At 42.6% G+C, this 23,861-nt stretch overlaps 1 protein-coding gene across 3 annotated transcripts in view; it reads right to left on the reverse strand.

The window, feature by feature from the left end:
• The window catches only part of LARGE1 (LARGE xylosyl- and glucuronyltransferase 1), a 363,903-nt gene that overhangs the window by 171,813 nt on the left and 168,229 nt on the right, over positions 1–23,861 (reverse strand). For all 3 annotated transcript variants that reach the window (XM_077829159.1, XM_077829168.1, XM_077829178.1), the window contains 2 exons: positions 17,732–17,814; positions 5,177–5,300 (listed from right to left, as the gene is read on the reverse strand). In XM_077829159.1, the coding sequence (XP_077685285.1) occupies positions 5,177–5,300; positions 17,732–17,814 (207 nt within the window). The remainder of the gene's footprint in view (positions 1–5,176; positions 5,301–17,731; positions 17,815–23,861) is intronic.

The following is a 23,861-nucleotide window of genomic DNA, read 5'->3' on the forward strand; positions in this document are numbered from 1 at the left end:
ACAGCACAGTTTGCAGTCTTTGCTCAGGATATAGCCCAGGCAGGAGTATTAGGGGTTGTTGCAGGTCAGCACTGGGGTATGCTGGCAGAACTCTGCGGGGAAATGCTGTACTCAAAGTCTCAAATTGACTCACAACATTTAAAAAAAAGCAAGGTTCCATGACACAAAGCTCTGCTGTAGCAGTTCGTCTTGCTTTTCTGATGGCCTGCTCTCCTTCCAGAGACAAGATTACAGGGAAGGCTGCTCATAGTCTACTCACCCACTTCTAGCAACAAGACTGTAGGCACATGGATATTTCTGGAAGTCTTCTCCAGGAGCAGCAAAAGCCATCCATACAACTGACATTCCAGTCATTTCTGGTCTGCCTTGCTGGATTCTCCTTTGTTTCATTGCAAGTCTTGTTTTGAACAGAAGAAATCTCAAGACCCACATTCAATATGCTTTTATCTTAGTTTTTTTACGAAAATTCAGGGTCTAAATAATGATTGAAAATATTTGTATTTTTAATTTATTATTTTGCATGGACTGGTTTGTACAACAGAGAAATTGGGACGACAGAGGAAGTAGCACTTTGACTACCGAGTATGTATGAATAGAACTTCTGGGAGCATAACAAAGGCTCTGTTGTGCTCCAGATTTTGAATTACCATCCATTTTTTAGTGGACACAGATTCCCTTCCAACTAGTTTGTTGGGAAGAGACATGGCCTTCAAAAACTAGTTTACTTAAACCCAATCTGTAGCAATGAAAGACAAAGGAGCGAAAACAGTACAGGGAGTTTAACATGATAGGATTGTATTAACCATAAACATTTTTCATAACCTGAATTTCCTGATTTAGGGTGTCTAATGTTAAAAAATTGTAACAAACAATTCCAGATTAGCGTAGGACAGAAGTAAATCCAGATATTAAATAATATAAGGCTAGTGGTGGGCATCCATTTCCACAGAGTTTCTCTGACACAGATTCTATTTTCATGGGTCTGAGATCTCTATTTTGTTTGCTTTTTCTTTATCATCCCTTAAAAGGAAAAGGCTCAGGGGAAGGAGGAATAGATGTATAATAGAAACCATATACACAGCTGTGCCACATTACGAAGTCAAATCGCTGCGCTCAAGATTTAAAAAGGAGCATTTGAAGTATTCACAGGAGCAGGATGAAACCAGATTTGTGGGATTGTTGGGAGTAGAAAATCTGGATAATCAGTGGTCTTTGCCTTCTTTTTTTCCCCTTCTTCTTGCAGCGTAGGCCTGCAAGCTTCCCTAAAACCTTGACAGAGATGTCATCTAGTCAACAGCCTTATTTTCACTCCCTTCCTCTGGGACACTACTTGCTGTAACTCTAAGGAAAATAATATACATTTTAGAACCTGCCAAATATTCTAAGCCCCAAATTCTACTTTTTTAAAGTATATAATCTGGTAGGGAGTGTCCTCTGAATCCTAATCAGCTATCTGAAAACAAACATTCCAATGCTGAGAAATTCATCTCAAAAGACACTATTTATATAGGACCTAGGCAAAACAACCCCCTTCTGCTGGCTCAGCAGAAGCAGTCAAGAACCAAAGACTATTCTCAGGACTTTGTGAAAAGGCTTGTGGAAGCATCGTGGATGAAGTAAACAAAACCTCCTAACTACTGCTCTATTAGGAACAATGGGTGTGTATGTCCCTGTTTACCAAATGGAGAAAGGACAAAGACAGAAAATTTTAATTTCTGAGCTGCTAACATAGTGCTACAACACACAGTGAATACAAGGAAAATTATAAAAAAAGGTACTTAACAGCATCTTAAAGCTGGCTGTAAGGAGGCAGAGACTGAAAACATCTAAACTTCAGCAATTGTGACTTACATAGGAATTGAATGATTTCAATGGAACAGTAGAGGGTCATCAAAAGCAAACATAATACATACTATATCGTGCATATGTAATTTCTGATAATGGTACAACTGGTAGCAAATTATTCCACAACCCGCAGACACTTTCCTAATACTGACCAAGGTAATAAGGTTCTCACGAGTACGTGTGAAAAACAAACCCAAACAAGTCATGCCAAATTTACTACCGAGATTACCTCAGAACCATCAGAGTAGCTTTTTGTTGCCCCCTCCAGAAAATGCCAATTTGTTGTAACCAAATGTTCTGCATAAATGTTTTGGTTTCAACAAACTTCTGTGGAAACACAAAGCAGGGTTCCATCGGAAACCTGGCAGGCTGCTGGGGAGCTCACACTGCCGGGACACACAGCTTCCAGACAGCATTTCCATGCTGACTACCTCAGAGTAAGGAACCGCAAAGCTGCCAGGCTGCCTGGCAGTCCAGCTCTAGCTGGGGGGGCTCCCAGTCTAGGCTCCTTGCTCTGCAGCAGGGTGCCTGGAAGCCCAAGCTCAGGATGGTGCTCTCAGGGCTTCCTTACTCCCTGTCCTATAGCCAAGACTCTCAGGGCTTTCAGGCTCCCTGCTTTTTGCAGGGGAACCCCCCAACTCTGAGGGGCAGCCCGAGGAGTCTTCTAGAGTTGGGAAGCAGCTGGCTGCTCCATTTCATTTAGGAAAAAATCAAACTGAAATGTTTTGATGTTTCTGAAACAAAAACGTTTTGGAATTTCTGTTCCATAGAATATTCTAAGTTTCAACCTGCTCTTCCTCAGAAACATGTTGGTACATCCTACTGCAAACTTGGCTGAAATTTGCAGGAGGATCCAGATGAGATTCAGCATTATGTGTGTCATGTGTTGTACCCATCCCTTAAAACTCCACTGATATCAATGACTCTTTGCAGTCACAGGGTCTGGTTCTGTGCTGTCACATTCACCCATGTTGAGTATTATTTCATACTCTGTGACTAGGCTCCCTGAGATCAGTGAAACTGCTTGTGTAATACAATACATTTTAAGTATGGGTGACTGTATTGGGATGGTCTACTTTTTGTACATATCAATAATTGCACCACATAAGATCTCTCTATTACCTTTGACCTAACTAGCTTGGAACAGACCCAAGGGATAATGAGGAAAGGACTAGCAGATCAATCTTGCCAAACTGAGACACTGAACAAGTTCTGTTTATGCCCTACCGTCTACTGTAGGGGACATATAATATACATATATAGAAACCACAACATCCTTCTCTGCACTGAATGTTCACAGCACTAAGGTAGGTACCTAGCTACCCAAGTTGATATCTGCCTGTTGCTTCATGTGGAAAATATGTTAAAATAATGAAAACAGCAATGAACAAAGTATTTTTCTCAAGGATCATCCTTCACTTTTACCATCTTTCCAAAACATTTCGTTCTCGAGATCCTAGCAAGTGGTGTGCTTTTATTTTACCTTAATTAGCACAGCAATTTGCGAAAATTTGTTTTTCCCCTTTCTATAGAGTCTTGGTCAAGTTTAGCAATGAGTAGATTGATATGCTATACAAATTACTGCCACCATCTCCAAATCCTAAATTTTGAATAGCGAGATCTACCTGCACAGCTGAAAAACATGCACCCCTGAAACTCAGTGTTGAACCTCTGTGATCTAATTAAAACTTCGTAAGTGCTATGGAAAGATAATTACTTAAATAAGTAAGTATTTTATTTATTTTTTTACACTGACAGAGCCTTCCTCAACTCCTAATTATTCCTTTTGAAAGACAGTCCAGACAAAACAGCAAATTATTTCTGAAAAATTATCAATACACCACAGAATGTGTGCTGTCTCCACTGCTTAATTTGTAATGAAAGAGATGCCAGGGCTCAAGCAATCAGGTGCTGGGGCTCAAACAAATTTTTTACTTTCATAACTGATCAGACAAGCCTGGAGGTGCTGGGGCTATAGACTGCCAAGCCTTGAGGTAACAGGGTTCAGCCCTGGCACAAATTAAGCATTGGATGTCTCAGACTATGACTATGATTTTTGTCATGCACATTTTTAGTCAATTTCATGGCAGTGGTACAGGGAAAAATCCCAGTGACGAAAAGGTCAGAGCCCAAGGTAGTGGTGGGAGAGGAGGAACAAGCCCACTCTGCATTCACCCTGTAACAGCGTCCCGCAGGGCTGAGCCTGGCTTCCTGTTCTGGGTGTTGTGACTTTGGGTGCTAGGTTGCAACAACAATCAAGTTTGGCTCGTACACCCTTCCATCTCCATCTAAGGAGGGGCAGATGTGTCGAACCTAAGTGGTGCTGCAACCACATGGACCAGGACACACACTTGGAGCGGAGAGCCAGGCCCAAAGGAGCTGCCACTGTGGGGGTCTCAAACGTTATTAAAATTCATGATTACCATGAACACTGTGACCTCCATGCCAAAATCATAACCTAAGGCCTTGTCCTCACTTACTGGGGGACTGATAATCAGCAATCGATGCATCGGCAGTCGATTTAGCGGGTCTAGTGAAGACCTGCTAAATCAACCGCAGATCGTTCTCCCGTCGACTCCTGTACTCCACCTGAATGAGAAGCGCAAGGGGTGTCGATGGGAGAGCGTCTCCAGTTGACATCGCATAGTGTGGACCCCGCGATAAGTAGATCTAAGTACGTCAACTTCAGTTACGTTATTCACGTAGCTGAATTTGAGTAACTTAGATCGATCTCCCCCCGCAGTGTAGACAAGGCCTTACAAGCTTGCACTTCTCCTCCTCCTCGTAGTTCTGACCAGGGATCTCTACTCCGCCCTACCAGCACCACAGCCACCTCTTCTACACACACCTTGTGCCTGCGGGGATCATGTGTCAGTGGCCCCACAGTCATGCAGAGAGCCCGCTGCAACCCCACTGTCACAGAAGTAAGAGGGGGGTTCCCAGCGTAGACAAGCACACATGCCGCAGGAGTACTAGGAGGCCGAGTGCTTACGGTACGAGAGGCTTAAAATTCCATCTGTTCTACAAGAAAGCTGTGTCGCGTTTACAGGGAAGTGATGTTATTCAATGTAATTCACCTCGAAGGACAAGGAATCTTCTGCAAGGCAGGTAGATTTTAAGGCTCCTGGACTAGATGTGGCACTAATCACACATTGTGGTAGCTGTAATGCTCTGGGCAACACAAAAAGAGTTCTGATTAGTTCTGACTGAGTTCTCAAACACACAAGCTGGAATTCTTGTCAGCCAATCAGAATGCTACCTCAAAACCAGACAAATAAAGTAGAAATAAAGAAAAAATAAAATGGCTTGAGTTTGTTTTGTTTCTCTTTACCTTGAGCTCATCTGCATCATAGAAGTCTATGCGCACAGCAGGGACCATCCAGGTCTGGAAGAGAGTCGCCAGGATCTGTTTGGCAATAGCATCTGCAATGAGGTGGAAGTGAAGAGGGTTTCGCCTAGTATAAAAAGGGAGAGAAGGAGACATAGAAACCTTTGAACCAAGCTCCAATTATAAACAAAGGACACCGAAATCTACAAAACTTTACCCAACTCTTCTAGAGCATAACATACAGCACCTAGCATAATGGAGTCCAGGTCCATGGCTGAGGCTCCTAGGCGCTACCACAATCCACATGCATTAATTAATAATCACAAAAACACAGGATCAGCTTTTCAGCAGAATGTGCATCGGTGTGGTTCTATTTACTTCAATGGAACTATGCTAATTTACATACACCAGATGAAGAGCTGGCCTATAAAGTCCAATTCAGTCTTCTAAAGGATAATAGTCCGCTTTGGGGACCTGAACTGACAAGGTGATTTACCCTTCTGGGTCACCCTGGTGGTCTCTCTGTGTGACGACAATACTTGCCCCTCAGGAAGCAGGTAGAAGAGAGGTTCAAAAATAACCCCCCAAACATGGTGGTGTTTCAGTCCCATTGAGCCTGCACACACACAAAACACACAGGTATGGTGACGCTTGAAAAAAATCATTTTTTTTTAAATTTCAATGGGGGAAAAAAACAAATTTTTATTTTCAACCCTTCCCCCTGATTTTTATCAATGTTAATTTAATGCAAATTTCTTCAGAGTGTCAGGAGCCTGGATGAGCCCCCAACCGCGGGGAAAGCCACCTGGCTTCTGAATGGCTCCTATCAGGGGCTCGCACTCCTCGTAGTTCTGACCAGAGGTCTCTACTCCGCCCTACCAGCACCGCAGCCATCTCTTCTACACACATCTTGCGCCTGCGGGGATCATGTGTCAGTGGCCCCACAGTCATGCAGAGAGCCCTCTGCAACCCCACTGTCACAGAAGTAAGAGCGGGGTCCTGGCCAGCACCGCCTGCTGGTGAGTGAGAGAGCAGATCCGTGGCAGCAGGGCTAAAGAGGGCACTATGTGCCACAGGGCTGGCAACACCCAATCCCTGCAGGCACAAGGTGGGTCAACAATGGATTGATTTTTTTCATTGATTGCAATGTGTCCACTGAAATCAACGTCGACCAACCTTTATCAATTGAAATTGAATCCTGCCAAACCTAGGTACGGCCTAGTCATCAGTGCTAGGAGAACCTGGAGTTAGCCGTCCCAAGCCAATGCCTCTCAGCTACTGTAACAATGAAAGGCCTCAAGAAATTGATTGGCTGGGTATTGTAAACCCCCTCATGCCCCTACCCCCATAAAGAAGGAAGGGTTGGAAGAAACCAGACACAAAGAGAAAATTCTGTTTAAAAATGTGTCCAACTCAGATTCACACTACGATTCATATGAGCTGGGCTAAATCAAATGCATCCAAACAGGATGAGCGATTAACCAGAGTTAACTGAGTTGAAAGGTTTGATATAGCTTGCAGAACACTTTCACTGCAATAGGAGCTGTGACATTACCAACTCTTTGGTTAATTCACCTTTCTTTGCTTCCCTCTTTGGAGGAGGGAGAGCAACAGCCTGATCTTTATTCAACTTCCGTGTTAGGAGTATGGAGACCTGTCAGTGAAATTTAGCAATGATTGGTAGTAAGAAGGGGTACTGCATATTTATCCATAGGCTGGCAACCTCGCCATCAACAAAGAGGGATGGGAATTTGTGAAAGCCACTAAGAAGACAGATGGTCCATTTAGCCCTTAGCATCAGCACAACCTTCTTTTGATCCCCTGGGAGGCATAACGGAGTCTCATTTATGTGGAATTTATAAAGGTAAATGGGTGCACTTGTCAAAGGACATTTTTCATCCACAATGGAGGAACGTTTAATTTCAGATGCTGGGGAAGGTGATGGTTGCTACTAAATTCTGCAATGTGAATAAGAACTGGGGGAATCTATGTATATTTAGGACCATGCGTGTTTAAGATGGTCCATTCTACTTTGCTTTGGTTTCACCCAAAAGGTCAAGTGTCTTCTCTTTCCCTATTCTCTGCCCCAGAGAACAAAATGTGCATTTTTTATTGTCATTCCCTTTCTGCTCTAAGGAAGGGCATTCAGTTTTTCCTTAATGAACACAGTCAATCAAAAGAGCGTGAACGTGTTTAAAATGAACAGGATATAAAATGGTAGCACATGTTCCAGCAGAAAAATACAATCATAGTAACATTAGCTGTCAGCAACACAGTTTGTTCTGCTTCAGACACAAACTTTCTGCATGTGGGGTTTGAGCCAACACTCACTGAAGTCAGTGGAGTCATTCAGTGGGGATGTGGATCACGCCACCCATTTGAGAAAGAGGTATAAAGACTACAATTAGCAGTAATAACATGTGGATGTACAAGAAGATGGTGGAATAATTTCAGAGCCCTAACCTCACCCAATCTGAATTCAACATCATCAAACAAATTAAACTATAGTGGTCCCCAGTGTAGAGGAACTGAGAGTGTTGTAACCTTTAGCATGCCCTGGGGCAGGGAGAGAATGGAGAAGGAATTCAGCCACTGGCCAGCTGCTGAGTACCCCATTAGCAAACCAACGTGGCAACAGTAACATGTCTAGGTCTGATTCACTAACCAAGCACGAGAGGAGAGGATGACACCATGGGTCATCTAAATTCCCCAGTAAGAGAAAACAGGTAGTTTGCCAAGAAAATCTGAGAACAGAGATTAAGAAAAGCATTTCATTGGCAGAGAAAAAGCCAGGGGAAAAAAGTACAAAAGCAGTAAATTTGGGAACAGACACAGCAATATGTCAAGGTGTGTTGGTAAGAGTGAAAATTCCATAGGCCCTTCTATCCAGAAGAAGTTGAGGTTGACCTCACTTTGGACATCTAATGTAATGTTTGCAGATATCTCCCAGTTGCTTTTGTTTTGTAGCCTTTCAGGGCCATTAATTCATATAACTCAAATTGGACTGGAAAAGGAGTAAAACTGAGGGGAGAAAAAAGTTTCCCTGTATTTTAAACCATGAGCTAATAAAATAAAGTTATACCAAATACTAATAGATGAAATAAAGCAACAGAAAGGAAAAACATAATTCTTATATAAAGAAATTCATACGTTTAGCGGCATTTCATACTAATTCAAATGACCCAATGTGTATCAAACTTAAATAGAAGTATGTAGGTGACATTTTCTTTAGTTTTGCTCCTCCTGGGGAAAAAGGAGTAGCTGTACTACTCAAAAACCTCTTTCAAGATGTTAGATCATGGTGAAGATTCAGCTGGAGGGAAAGTATGGGTCAGAGGCAAAATAGGGACTTTACAATTATGTTCCGAATACAGATCCCAGTGACCTATTGACAGGTACAACTAAACGGTATACTGGCCAAGGCATGTCTTCGGTGAGGTGATTTAATTATGTAATCTATTAGGCCTGGATCTACTCATAGATTTAGGTGTTGCAATGTCTCACTTTTAGGCACCTAGAAAAATCACAGGAACAATTTCCCCGGCTCTGTGGATTGCGCTGGGGATTAGGCAGAAGATAGGCATCCTGATGCCCACAGTGAGGCAGCCCCATGCATGCCCAGAAGCAGGAGGATAGGCAACTAGGGAACTTTTACTGCTATGCCATAGATGCCAGGTGAGTTTAGGCATTTACAGGATTCAGCAGCCAAGCAAGAGCTGTGCATATTGCAGTGCTACCTATAAAAAAGACGTAGACACCTAAGATCCTTTGTATATAGGGGCCTGAGAGACTAGACCAAACTGTAAATAGTTCATAGCAATGACCAAACCCCACCAAGAATCCCTTAAGACCACAACAACTGAACTGTATCCAATAGATAATAATTGAGCCAGACTTAATAAGTAATAACCAACCCGAATGTAACAGAACGTTGCTGGAGGTCATTCCATCCAACTTTGAATCTAGTCTTTTTTTCCCCCAACAGTGGCATTAAACTACTGGATGTGGGGGTTTGTGTTGTGCACACATGGACGTTTGTGGAAGGGAGCAGCATCCTGACTCACTCTGAACTCCTTCTGAAACTCTAAGGCTATTGTATTGGCACTACCTGGGGACAGGGCCTTTGACCAGATATGGTGGCTGGACCGTTTCAAGGGCTATAGCAGTGGTTCTCAAACTTTTGTACCGGTGACCCCTTTCACATAACAAGCCTCCAAGTGTGACCCCACTTATAAATTAAAACGCTTTTTTATATATTTAACGCCATTATAAATGCTGGATTTGGGGTGGAGGCTGACAGCTTGCGACCCCCCATGTAATAACCTCCCGATCCCCTGAGGGGTCCCAACGCCCAGTTTGAGAACCCCTGGTCTATAGGCTATGGGTTTCTGTGGAGTGTTTGTGAAATGGGTTCATAAAGCTCTATGATAAACCCAACTCCACTGTAAGAGTCAATGGTTTGAACTCAGAATCCTTCTCATTACCAGAAGGCATGAAGCAGAGCTGTCCTCTTCCCCCTTTAGTATTTGCCAGTGTCATTGAACTACTAGCTGTAAGAATTGTGAACAACTCCACACAAAGTAAAATTTCATTAGACTCTGATGATGTTTTGATATACCTTTTGGAATCAATGAAATCTATTCCAACACTTAGACTGGTCTTTTTCCAATATGGAGAAACGTTGGGCAAAAAGTATACAAATCTGAAAGAGAGGGTTTCATCTCACTCAGTGGAAAGAGGAATCAGCTGAGAGCTGGCCTTCACATACTTTTGGCAATGTGTGGTTTGGAGGGATGTTTGTGTGTGGGGAGTGGGAGGGGGGCATCCATCTGTCAAAATGAGGCTGATGTGGGGAGGACACTAACAGTGGGCAAGGACGGTGAAGAAGTTTAAGTGGCAGCTGAAAAGAGTGGAAGTTGGGGGTGAGATAGTTATGTGTATGGAAAAACTGGGAAAAATTGTACTCTAATTACAAAGTAATGTGCTTTTGGAAAGTTATTTTGTTATTTTTGTATGTCTGTCTTGTCTTTTAAAATGCAAACTTGTCAGGGCAGGGACTGTCTTCTACTCCATGTTTCTACTCCATGTTTCATGTACCTGGTTGGGGCCTTTAGGCACTACCAGATGCAAAATAAATAACAAGGTTAATTAAAGAGCCTGTCCCTCATTCTTGAGTCAGATTCAGGAGACAGCTTTCTTGGGAGCTGGTCCAAGTCTCTGGTCTGAACTCCCCCAGAAGCCAGGACCATCACAAACCCCACCACCTTCTGGTCCAAGTGCAAGGCACACTTCTTCAACCTGCCTTCACTAACACACATACACACACAGCAGCATGTACATTTCACAAAACAAAACAAAACTAAAATCCTACCCTACTCACACAATTGCCCCCCCTCCCATCCCAAGGGGCCTGGCTGAGAGCAAGAATAAACACTTATTTATAATAATCGTATCACTTAATGAACTACTGGAACGTGCTCAGATACTACGATGATGAGGGAGGTATAAGAACCAGAATAAAATAGGACTAGAGAGGCCTTAAGCTATCCATGGATGAAGATTCCTTATAATACATCACATCTGCAGAATTTAAATTTGTGGATTTGTGAACATTAAAATCTTTATTAAAACTTTAAAATATTTTCATGTAAACTAGGTTTTTATTGCACTGATCCTTGTCTTTTTTTATTTTAAATATTATTTACTGTAGATGTAAAATATTTATACTGAAGTGATCATTTTGCCCAATGATCAGTTACTTTGCACTTTCTTTCCCAGTCCTTTCCTCCATTTAGTGATGGCTTTAGTGTTCTGCATGTTTCCTGCTCCTTTAGAAACCATAGGGACTTTCTATCTTTGTACCATTATTTAAAAAGAAAACAGCCCTCATTTGACTCCGGCCAGTTGGTAGAAAGATAGTAACATTATAAATAATCCTCACCATGAATAAGCTGGGACGTCTATTTACTTTTTTAAAATTAATGCATGCTGCTGGCTGAGTCCGTTGTACTCAGAAGTGTGACTGGCATAAGGTTAGCAATATAGCATCTCCCAAAGGGTTTGTCTTGTTTAGTAAAAGTGGTCCAGTTTAGGTCTGGTTTAGCTAGCACGCTAATTACACGTTTCCTAAATTTAACCTTTTTTCTAGATGAGATGCAGGGTAACAGCTTTAGTTTGATTTTTAGCTAGTGGAAACACACAAGTCATGACACTCAGATCCACCCTGCATAGAAACAACCCCTCTCATTAGGAGCCAAATTCTAAAACCTGCACAGAGAGGGGACAGGAAGGTCTGCAAGGCTCCCTTTCTCATCTTGCTGAACAAGCAAGCAGGGGATCTGGTCCCCTAAATATCAACTGAGGCTAGGGCTATCTATGCAGAGACCCATGCCTTAGCAGCACTCCCTGGTCAGGTCACAGCTGGAGTAACTTTTTTGGGGTGCAGAGGGAGGTAAAAGGAAACATTGGATATTTTCAGCTGAAAATTAGTTTAAACTTAAGCCATGGTTCATTACATTGTACTCTGCATGTAAACAATGCTGTCTTGGAAATAAGCATACATTTTAAAGATTAGCTTGACTGGAAAGAAAGGACCTTATGGTTAGTAGGAGCTATTAATCTGGAGAAATGTTCATACAGGTCTCCGTGGTGCATTATGCAGGTGGAATGGGAGGGGCGCAAGCGGTTGGTTCAGAGGGTGTGAGTACAATTTCACGTCAACTGTAGTTTCAAAGTCTGACTTGGTTTGGAGATGTCTTCTTCTATTCCCATTCATGCACAACACAATTCAGCATGGTTGACAGGCTTTTGGGAACGAGTGGAATCTGACTAGCAGCAGGCATTTCAAGTCAGAGATGAGTTGCATTGAAGGAGCTGTATGTGTGTGAAAGGTGGGATGGAGGCTTGCTTGCTTGCTCTACACCTGGCTTTAAACTAATGTTGTTATGCTGCACTTTTATGATCACTATGTTCACTCTCAAATATATTTGTAAAAGAGTGAAATGTACATGCATCCAAGCATGTTTTCAAAGACCTTTTTAGATTCTTCTGATTATTGATCTTCAGGCAGACGTGATCTAGCAGGCACAAGATTTAACACTGCCAGCAATGAAGAAAAATTGAAGGATTGTGCCATGTAACCGAAGGAGTGTAGATTGCAAGGAAGTGCAGCTGTTTATAATGTGGGCAGACACTGTGCAGCTTCTCTCAGGCAGCTCTGCTAATGCACCTCAGCCTTGCCCTAGAACACCCCCGGAACACATCCTGTTGTCTGAGAGCTTGGCCTCTTCCAGGCAAACGCTCTTGTTGTCCCCCCTCCTCCTGCTGTATTTCATTTGATGTTTGTTGTAAGAGCACTGATTTGATTGCAATGAGTTTGTCTGGCATTCATGCGGATGTCACACATGCTTTTATCAGAGTTTCATTGTAATTTAGTAATTAAAGGATGCTTCAGCTAGAGTGTCACTGTGTATTTTAATACAAAAGAGGTCCCTAGACTGCCTTATACAGTCTGTGGCAATTTTCTGAGAAAAGGATGTCATGTCAGTCTAATCATCCTCCCTCCTGTGCATTAACATATTTATTATATCCCTACCTTTGAGCTGGAGTGCACTAAAGAAAGACAAAAGACAGCAGGCATGCTGGGTCATTAAGAATGTAGACAACAGGAGCTTCTGAAGATGGAGCATGCTATCCCCTCTCTCCTGCTTGAGCATGCAGAAAATCTTGCATATTGAGCATGTTATCTCTCTGTGGGTCTTTCTCTGCCAGCTATTAAAACAGCAAGTTTGTGATTCCAGACATACCACACAGATCATGGGACACAAGCAAAGCTACTTATCCAGGCAGTTTGGAAACTATTTTTGTATTCAAGCACCAGGGAGTGGGAAGAGAAGGAGGTAGATGGTACAGTGATATTAGCGGATGTCTTCCTTATAGGAACACCTAGGTTCAAAACGGTACCTCATTCCCCAGTAAAAAGGAGCTGAATCAGAAAACATACATTCATGCCACAAAATCACAAGAGCTTTTAGCACAGTTTGATGTAATTGACACACTTTTCTCAGGGGCAACTCAGCAGAATTGGAGTAGCATGGAGTTTGCAGGCTATGAAAAACAGGCATTGACTGTGCTGCATGGGGGGAAGCTTTGGTCAGCCCTCAATCCTGACCTGCTGTGTTCCTACTCTCCCGCTGTGGTCATCTGAATTGCTAATTATGCCAGACTATATGGATGGTTTGTGATGTGGATAATTTTCTAATAGGGACTTGGTTGAGACCATCCAACTCATTTCATTTGTGATCTTAGTAGAGTGACCATATTTTCCCAAAGGGAAAATTGGATGTCCAAGGGGCTGGCCCAAGCCACCCTACCACCCACCCATGCAGGGCCAGCCCAAGGCCCCTCTCTCCTCCCCATGTGCAGGGAGGCCCAAGTGCCCCTGCTGCCTGCCCATGTGGGGCCAGCCTGGCCCAAGCTACTTTCCTGAGCCCTTCCTCCCAGGTGGGGCTGGCGTTGCTGCCCCCCCAGCCCCACATGTTCCTCCACGCCCCACTAGGGGTCACACATCTATTGGCAAAAGTGGGCATTAATCCCATCTGCTTTTGGCAACTGATTATTACTTGGCAACAGCAAACAGGACAAATGCCCACTTCGGCCAAAAAAAAAAAGGTAGGACGGCCAGGACAGAACTTAAAAAAGGGACTGTCCTGACCAAAATGGGATGTATGATCACCCTAGATCTAAGATAAATTTAGAAGTAATTTTCCCAAGGTGAAGGCACTAACCCAATCCATCAGACATTTTTAATGCATAAGATGATGAGACAAATGTTTCTAGAGCACCTCTAAGTCCCATTTTCAAAAGTGACTTAGCAGTCTAGTTCCTACTGACTTTCAATAAGACTTAGGCTCCTAAGTGCCAGGTCACTTTTGAAAATGGGACTTAGGGTAAAATTTCAAAAGCACCCATGTTTCTAATACTGTGAAGTTGTGGCCTGCCCTAGAAACACATATCAACTGTCCCGAGCTGCAAATCTTATTCCCATAAATATTCTTGAACTACCTAGAATACTGTTAAAAGTAGTTCTTTACTAGATCTTTCATAAGCTAAATGCACCTCATACCTCATACAAAGACATGTCAAACACAGCAACCAATACATCCATGAACAATCATGCAAACACACATGTACTTATCTCTTAAGTTAAGTAGCCCCACTTACTTTAGTGAAACTGTTCACATGCTCAAAGTTGAGCACATGCATAAGTGTCTGAAGAACTGGGGCCATAAATTATAACATGAAAGCTATGAGAATGGGAATTGATGGTAACTAAACTAACCAGGATAGACAGTCAAAAAAACCCACTCTATTTCTAGATTAAATAATATGAGTGACATCTAATTTCTAAGTAGGAGTTACAAGTCAATACTGGATGGTAATTAAAACTTATGTACAGTAATAACTATATCCCATGGAGAACACTTAGCTGTAAAGGAGTTAATTTGAGAGTTCAAGATCTCTGTCATTCTTTGCATCTCAAACATCTTCTTAAACTTGTCAAGCTGTTTTTACTGGCATTCCTTTCTGCAACAATTTCAATGTTTAATTTCATTTATAGCAGCAGGAAAATGTATCTATAATTGCTAACTTGCTTTTACTTTCCAGTGATCCTAGAAATAGAGAACTAAGGGAGGAAACAGTAAATCCCTTGCCCCTCATTGTCTGTAAAAACAACAACAACAAAATTATTTCTAAAGTTCCCTATATGTCAGTGCAAAAAACAAACAAATAATAGGAGAATGGGGCCATTCTTTCCTCTTTATGTTCTCTCCAAAAGCTTAGGGAACAGGCAGTTTTTAATCTTAGAATCATAGGACTGGAAGGGACCTCAAGGGGTCATCTAGTCCAGTCCCTTGCACTCATGGCAGTATTATCTAGACCATTCCTGACAGGTGTTTATCTAACCTGCTTTTAAAAATCTCTAATGATGGAGATTCCACAATTTCCCTAGGCAATTTATTCCCTTGCTTAACCACCCTGACAGTTAGGAAGCTTTTCCTAATGTCCAACCTAAACCTCCCTTGCTGCAGTTTAAACCCATTGTTTCTTGTCCTATCCTCAGAGGTTAAGAAGAACAATTTTTCTCCTTCCTCCTTGTAACAACCTTTTATGTACTTGATAACTTATCATTCCCCTCTCCGTCCCCTGTCCCCCCACCAATCTCTTTTCCAGACTAAACAAACCCAATTTTTTCTATCTTCCCCCATAGGTCATGGTTTCTAGATCTTTAATAATTTGTTGCTCTTCTCTGGACTCTCTCCAATGTGTCCACATCCTTCCTCAAATGTGGCACCCAGAAATGGACACAATATTCCAGTTGAGGCCTAATCAGCACGGAGCAGAGTGGAAGAATTACTTCTCATGTCTTGCTTACAACACTCCTGCTAATACACCCCAGAATGATGTTTGCTTTTTTTGCAACAGCGTTACACTGTTGACTCATCTTTAGCTTCTGGTCCACTATGACCCCCAGATCCCTTTCCACAGTACTCCTTAAAATCAATAATAGACAATAGTCAAGCTGTTGAAAACCCCTGTGTAGACACACACATTTCAGTTTAATAGTTTAGCTTGAACCTGTTCCTAATCAACTTAAGTTAAACTGAAATAAGCCTGACTTAAAGTGAAATAGTGTCAATACAGCATTTTTCACCAGTTTAAATTTAAGGTCACACCCTAAGTTAAACCAGTTCAACTATGTGTATAGATAAGCCCGGGATTCTTCTACTACTGTCACTGTAAGCGAATGTTTACACTGTAATTGGGAGGTGTCACTGCAGCACACATAGACATACCCGAGCTAGCTGTGATCTAGCTAACTCAAATCTAGCTCAGGCAATAAAGACAGTGAAGTCTAAGAAGCTCAGAGAGCTACAGCGGCTAGCTCTCCCCACCTGGGACCCTCGGTACATACTAGAGCAGCTGGTGTCCATGATCTAACATTTAATCTATCTTAGACCAAAGCTGACTCTAGTATTTCTACATGTGCTGCAATCAAACCCCCAATTGCAGTGTAGACATACCCTTAGGGTCACATTTTGATACCCTTGTTCATATTGAGTATTCCACAAATGGTCTCACTGGACATGATTCTCTATTGCCTTGCACTTTGTGCAGTCATTTACAGCTGTACTAAGTAGGGCTCACACCACCCTTCTGATTTAGGAGTATTTTACATTCACTTTACACTGGTAATAAGTGACTACACAAGCTGCAAGGCAGTGAAGAATCATGCCTACTGGCTTCAATGGGACCACTCCTGGTGCCAGGTGTAACATTGACCATGAGTAAGGGCAAAGTATTCATTCTTAGCACATTTTGATAACCTACTTAGTCTGATTTAGGTTGATCATCTCTCTCCACCCTTTCCCCTCCCCACCCCCAGGAAAACATTTCACTACATGTACACTTACAGCGGTTTGTGGAGTACAGACATTACAGGCTTAGCTATACTCCACAGCGAACGGCAAGCTGCATTCACACTTGATACTGCGATGTGTAGCAATATGCCACAGTGAAAGGCTCTGGCAGTGGAGAGCCAGTGGGGAAAGACTTTCATCATGGTGAGGAGGAAGCAGGACACTACACTGCTAAAAATAGCAGTGTAGACGTGGGAGGCACAGCTTGGGCATGTGGAGAGTCACGCAGGGTATAGACCCTGGGGAGGTTCAGGCTTGTAGGGCACTCTACTCGTCTAAGCTATGCCTCCCCATCTACATTGCTATTTATACCCTGGCTAGCTGAGGCATGCAGCATCTGTACTCTACACACCATTCAGAGCGTAGACACACCTTTTTGTTGTCCCTCACCAAGATGACCAATGAACATAAGATGAGTACACACCATTACACACAATGCCAATATTCTAGGAGTGCCATTTCTTTTGGCGACTGGACATTTCTTCTTCAGTCTCAAACACGGTCACCCTCTACTAGCTCTAACTGCACTTGATGTGCTAAGGCCAGATTGTGAATACCATGTGCTCACTGAAGACATAGGAGTGCACAATCTAGACCTTGGTGAGTATATTGTGTACGGTAACAGGTCTACTTTGTAAAAATATGGTGTAAACTATAGGCTGGGGCAACATAATCACCATGTTTGTATATAAATTTACACCTGTGCCATAAACTATTAGACCTAGGCCTAATGAGTATTATATTGTTATTTTACATCACTCAAGTGTGCTAGGCATTTTATAGTACAGATAGACAGACAAAGTCCCTATGCTCCCATAATGTATTGGGTGTAACTGACTGGACCACTGATCCATGAGCCCACTACAGAAGTCTGCATGAAGGAGGAGTTGTAAACTACTCCTGGAACAGTGGGGGTTAGATGTAAATCCCAACCTCTCTTGCTTCCAAACAAACAGGATTACTTGCTGTAGCCTGGCAAGGAGAGCTGATCTCCCCCGAAGGGAGAGTTTAGAAAGAGCAAGTGCTTATTTTGTTGGACTCAGACACACAACATACAAGAAGAGAAAGCCACTTTTACCTGTGAAATAAGACTGATTTGACAAGCGTGACAACATCCCGACTGGCGTTGTACCCAGCACAAACAATGGCGACGTGGATCGTCTGAGGGAGAAAAGGAAACAAAAGGAACAAAAATAAAGCCTTTTTTGTGTTTTATCATTCATGAAAGAAAAAACATACATGACAGTGCTATATTTATTGCGGCAATTGTTGGAGATTGGAGTGGGTGGTCTGCAGCTGTTTGCAGCCCACTTGAGGCAGTTTTGTTAAAAACATTTTAATTGAGTTATAACACCATCATCATTCCAAAGTCATTACTGTTGCTAAATTACATCTGATGTAGGAAAGACATTGTATTTATCAACTGTGTGAGTATTTTATATTTGTGTGTATATGTATTCCATATAGATCTGTAATTTCTGTGTATACTATTCAAAGTATGCAAATATGCAGACACATTTTAAACACTATTTTATCTACTGTACTGAGATTTACAAATGTATGTATGTTTGTTATAAGCAGATAAGTTCAGGAATTTTACATCATCTAAAAGCTAAATATGGTTATTTAGCTTTTAATCTGAGGGAGAGCAAGGATGGAGGAAGACACAAAAATAGTTTTACCACTTCTCCCCCATGCTCCTTTGAATCTGAGGCAGAGATTTGGCAAGTTCTTCTTATAGGCTCAAGGAGGGGTAGGGAAAGGTGAAAAGGTGCTACTGGTCCCCAGCAATAATTATTAACTAACTTGATATTTACCCTGCTCTGAATGGTTCACAGTAAATAATTGCCATTGCTTTGGGAAACAGAAAATTAACCTTTACAGATTTTGATTTGAACATCCCCACTCTTCCTTTTTTTCTTTTAAATGAACAAAGAGGGCTCACCACGCTGACAGAACAAAGCTCTGAAACTGGACATAGCTGTAAAGGTGTAGGGATGCCTAGCTGGTTTCCATTTGAAGCTTGGCTAGCTAGTTTCTCACTCAGACAGCTCTCACTTTCTGGAGGGAGTCCACTATGCAGAGAACAAATAGGAATTCTCACTCCTCACCTAGTCAGCAGTCCCCAAAAGTGGACTACAACACAGGCTGGAAAAATCTGTAGGTTTTGAGAGACATGTATTATCCATACAACCAGAATCTGGAGTGGTGGGTGGCAGGAAGAAGAGCTGCACCATGTGTTAGGTATCAGTAGGGCTATGATTTTGTCACAAGGTCACATAAATGATTGAGTAGAGTTTGTGAAATCTTAGAAATTGTGGTAAAAACATATTTGGTTAGCATCCCTCAGGTTTGACCCATCTGCCCCTCTGTCTCCATCTACATGGGATAGATGGGCAAACCTGATTGGTGCTGTGTCCCCATGCACCAGGTTGCAACGCTCACATGAGGGAGCGGGGCCCAACTCCAGGGGACAGGAGCCACTGCTCTAGGGTGAGTGCAGGGTGGGCTTGCTCTCCTCTCTCACCTTTCAGCCACTGTACCCCACTATATTATTGTGTATGTTGATGTAGCAAAAACTACCCGTGACCTTTCTGTGACTTATTTTTCCCTGGGAAATTTACTAAAAAAAATTTCTTGACAAAAATTGTAGCTTTAGCTATCAGTCACATTAGATGTATTGCAAGAAACTTTGGGAGCAACAATGTGAGGTATTCAATGCTATAAACTCACACTGAAGTCAGTGGAGTTGAGGCCATTCAGCACTTAGCAAGATCAGACCCCGCGTCTGATATAACAAAACAAGAAAGGTTGCTAGAGTAAGAGCAGTTTAACCTAAAACTGCTGCATCCATAGACTTGGATTCCGGTATATTCCTAATTGCAATATGCTTGGTTAATCTCCCATCTGGGTGTCTCCCAATTTATCTATGGCTTCATGGAGATCTAAGCCCTTACTGTCAATTAAAGTCATGTTAGCAGACTGGTTTTATACACAGCTTAAATTCTACTTTCTTCGGGTAATTGTAGACTAGGTACAATCATTCCGAAGCCATGTTATAGACTGGGCTTAGACACAATATTGCTTACAAGCAGAGTTTTGCCTGGTCTGTCCTGACCAGAAAAATCAGATTCTAAACTATGTTAGCATGAGCCTGTCCTGTCTCTGACCTCCCTTTTCTAAGCAAGTTGGTTGAGAAGTTACCAAAAATTTCTCTCTCGTGCCATCTGTCAGCTGCCAATGTCCTAGATCCCTCTCAGTCAGGCTTCAGGCCAGAGCACAATAGAGAGACGGTACTTGTTGCTCTGTTGAATTACTTCCCCCGGCCCAGAGGCAAGGGAAACATATCCATATGACTCCTGCTGGACCTCTTTGCAGCACTTGATATTACTGATCACCAGATGCTCCTTTCCTGCCTCCAAGATGCTGTGGGAATACCAAAAATGCCCTGGAATATTTCAGAGGGTTATTATGGATAGCTGGTTCCCCATCTTCCAAAGCCTTCATCTGCAGTGTGCTGCAAGGCTTAGTCCAATCCCCCATATTATTCAACATTTGTACAAAGCCACTGGGAAAGCTGGTGAGACAAGATGGTCTGCAGCATCAGCAATACACAGGCACCAACCCCTTCTATATCTCCTTTCGCTCAAAGGCAAAGAGTGCCATCTCCCAGCTTTCTTTATGCTACCCAAATTCAGAACCTGGATGAGGAGCAGTTTAAATCCAGGCACGACTGAGCGATGCTGGAAGGAAGAGGTAAGCACTTCAGAGAACTTGCCTCCTCTGTAATTCCTCACTATCAAGGACATCTCCCTCCGACTACTAAATTGGTCAGCAGTCATAGATTCTTTTGAAATTCCTCGATGTTCCTGGATACCCACTTCCATCTGCAACTGGCTAGAAGATTCTATCCATCCTATCAGACCCAGACCTGGCCACACTGACTCACACATTGTGACCTCCAGGACAATGGTCTTCAAGACTGTGTACTCAAGACCAAGTCACTTGTCTAACACAAGACACTGAAGATGACTTCAAGAAGGACAAAATAGTTGGTGCTGTCCTGATGGGACTTGTCAGCTGCATATGACACCGTATGGCATGTGGGGCTGTGGCAGGGTTCCTTCCCCACTCTGAACTCTGGGGTACAGATGTGGGGACCCACATGAAAAGACCTCCTAAGCTTATTTCTACCAGCTTAGGTTAAAACTTCCCAAAGCACAAATTTTTTTCTTGTGTCTTGGGTCCGGTATGCTGCCACCACCAAGCGATTTTTAAAAAGAATCAGGGAAGAGACCACTTGGAGACTTCTTCCCCCAAAATATCCCCCCAAGCCTTACACCCCCTTTCCTGGGGAGGCTTGAGAATAAACAAGATGAGCACAGACAAGCCTTGGATTTTTAGGACCCTAAAAACCCAATCAGATTCTTAAAAAACAGAACTTTATTAGAAGAACAACAAAGATAAAAGAACAACTCTGTAAGATTAGAATGGAACATAATCTCACAGGCAATCAGATTCAAAACATAGAGAATTCCTCTAGGCAAGACCTTAAGTTACAAAAAGAAGCAAAAAACCCAGGAATACACATTCCCTCCAGCACAGCGAATTTCACATGCCAAAACAAAAGAAAATCCAACGCATTTTCTAGCTAAATTACTTACTAACTCTATAGGAGTTGGATTGCTGGCTTTCTTGATCTGTCTCCGGCAGAGGCATCACACAGACAGACCAAAGCCTTTCCCCCCCCTCAGATTTGAAAGTATCTTGTCCCCTTATTGGTTCTTTTGGTCAGGTGCCATCCAGGTTACTGGAGTTTCTTAACCTCTTACAGGTAAGAGGATTTTATAGTACTGTATCAGAGCTTCTTAACCCCTTCCCTTTGTATTTATGACAGACTGACAGCCAAGCTGGTGCAGTTCTTCATGGAAATAAGGAATTGGACCTTGATCTTGCAATCTGGAGACAAAGTTAGTGAACTTAGGTATCTCTGTAATGGACTCCTGCAAGGATCCATTCTAGCTCCTCTTCTTTTTAACCTACTTACCTATGATCTACCAACAACTAGGCTAATAAGAACATACATGGGGATGATACCTGTCTGGCTGACATGGGTAACATTCTATATGATATTGAAGGGTCACTCAGCAAGGACATGAATGCTCCAGCCACTTACCTTCTTCAGTGGACACTGATATTAACTGAGTCTAAGACAGTGGCCACAATTCTATCTGAAAAATGGCTTAGCCAATCAACCCCTTACAGTCTGTGTTGAGGATCATCCACTTCCTTTCCAGTCAGTTGTCACTTATTTAGGAGTCAAACTAAACCATAATTTAACATATCGGTCCCATCTAGAACATTTGAAGAAAAAGATCACCTCCTGCACTGCCTTGTTCCAGAAGCAGGAACCTCCTGGGGAGCATAGGCAAATGTTCTATGAACTTCAGTCCTAGCCCTGGTATTTGCTCCAGTGGAATATTGGGCAGAAGTCAGTACATGCATCACATTGACTCAGCATTGAACACAGCCACCCGTACTATTAGTGGTTCTTTTCGCCACACATTAACATCTAATTTATATGTATTGGCCTATATGGCTCCCCCAAACTTCAAGGAGATGCCATCATCCTGAAAACTGCCTGAAGAGCTATGATGGATGAAAACAACCTGCTGCATCCAAGGCTGACAAAATATGCAAGTAAGCGATGCACAGAAGATCTGCATGCCTCTGAAAGAAAACACTTACACAACCTGCAATTTCTGCTGACTTACTATGACTGACTTTGTGACATCCTTTAGCAGTAGCCACTCATGCACCGATGTCCATTGTTGCCAGTCCAACACCAATCTCAGATGAACCAGGGCATATTGAGGTCAACAGCTATGTCCTCGCAAAGTGAAAGCCACTCTGGTACAGAGAGGCAGGCATGCTGACAAACTTTAGAAGACCTAACCCATGTCCACTTGTTTGCAGTTTGGGACACAGCTCCTGGACTTGGTTTAACAAGCTGCTGACTGGAACAGCCGTAGTGGCTGCCATAATGCCAAAATTTGGCTTAGCCCAATCTTTCAGTGTGACCGCAGGGCAGCCATGTGGATGGTCAAACATATGGTGGAGGAGTGCACAAACAGAAGACTGGAGGATGAAGTGCAACACCTTGCTACCTTTGACGATGAAGCCAGATGGCTGAATAATTTAGATATTGACTTGTGGTGCATATGACAATAACTTCCACGCTCAATTCTGCAACTCATATCTAAGTATGAAGCCACCATACCCTGAGAAAGCTCCAGCTGTCACAAAATGTAGCAGATCATCACCATGAAGACACCTTCCCAGTGCTCTGCTCTGCGCATGTTTAATGCTAAGTCCAGTTCTAAACCATTGTCTGGATATTCAAGCCCACTTGATGATAACCTGTCTGTTCATTCTCTTTGGGGCACCTGCCATTGGCCACTGTGAGAGGACAGGATACTGGGCTTGATGGACCTTTGGTCTGACCCAGTATGGCCGTTCTTACATTCTTATGTTCCATTGTATTGCCCAGAGCAATCTAACAGCGCCTCTCCCTCTGCAATCCTAATCTCCCACAACAGCCACATTCCACCACAACAATAAGTCTGTCCACTAGTAGTGGGAGATCTATGAGTGCAAGACATAGAACTTTCACAAGACTTGGATCTAGCTAATGCAAGCAGGAGATTAGAAGGACCACAGACCTGATCAGACTTCTCTGTCCCTCGTGCTACATTACCCCATCTGAACAGCTATCCCAGTCCACAGGACACAATAGGAAGTGGTGGCTGGGCTGGAATATGTTGCACATGCTATAAAATGTTAAAGATCATCAGCTACATCATAAATATTATCACATAAATAATATGTTATCAGATAATAAATTTTAATCACATTTAATCACATTTTCAAATATTTTATTAAAACTACCCCAAATGGAAAGTTATTAAATGTTTCAAGATTTAAAGAGCTCCTTGACGGTGATCAACAGTCTAGTACCATCACTTTTATTCTCCCACAGAGCTCTAGCCTTGCCCCTTCTTTTGTACTGCTTCCCAGGCCCTTCCCCTTCTCTGCTTCACACCCCAAGCCTTGCTACCGGCGCTCTTAGGTCAGGAATGTAGAAAGATTCAGTTAATACCAGTTTTCAAATTTTGAAAAACTCTGTGTGAGTGTGAGTGAATTATAAT

Source organism: Eretmochelys imbricata, chromosome 1 (assembly GCF_965152235.1).
Source record: "Eretmochelys imbricata isolate rEreImb1 chromosome 1, rEreImb1.hap1, whole genome shotgun sequence".
Lineage (NCBI taxonomy): Eukaryota > Metazoa > Chordata > Testudines > Cheloniidae > Eretmochelys > Eretmochelys imbricata.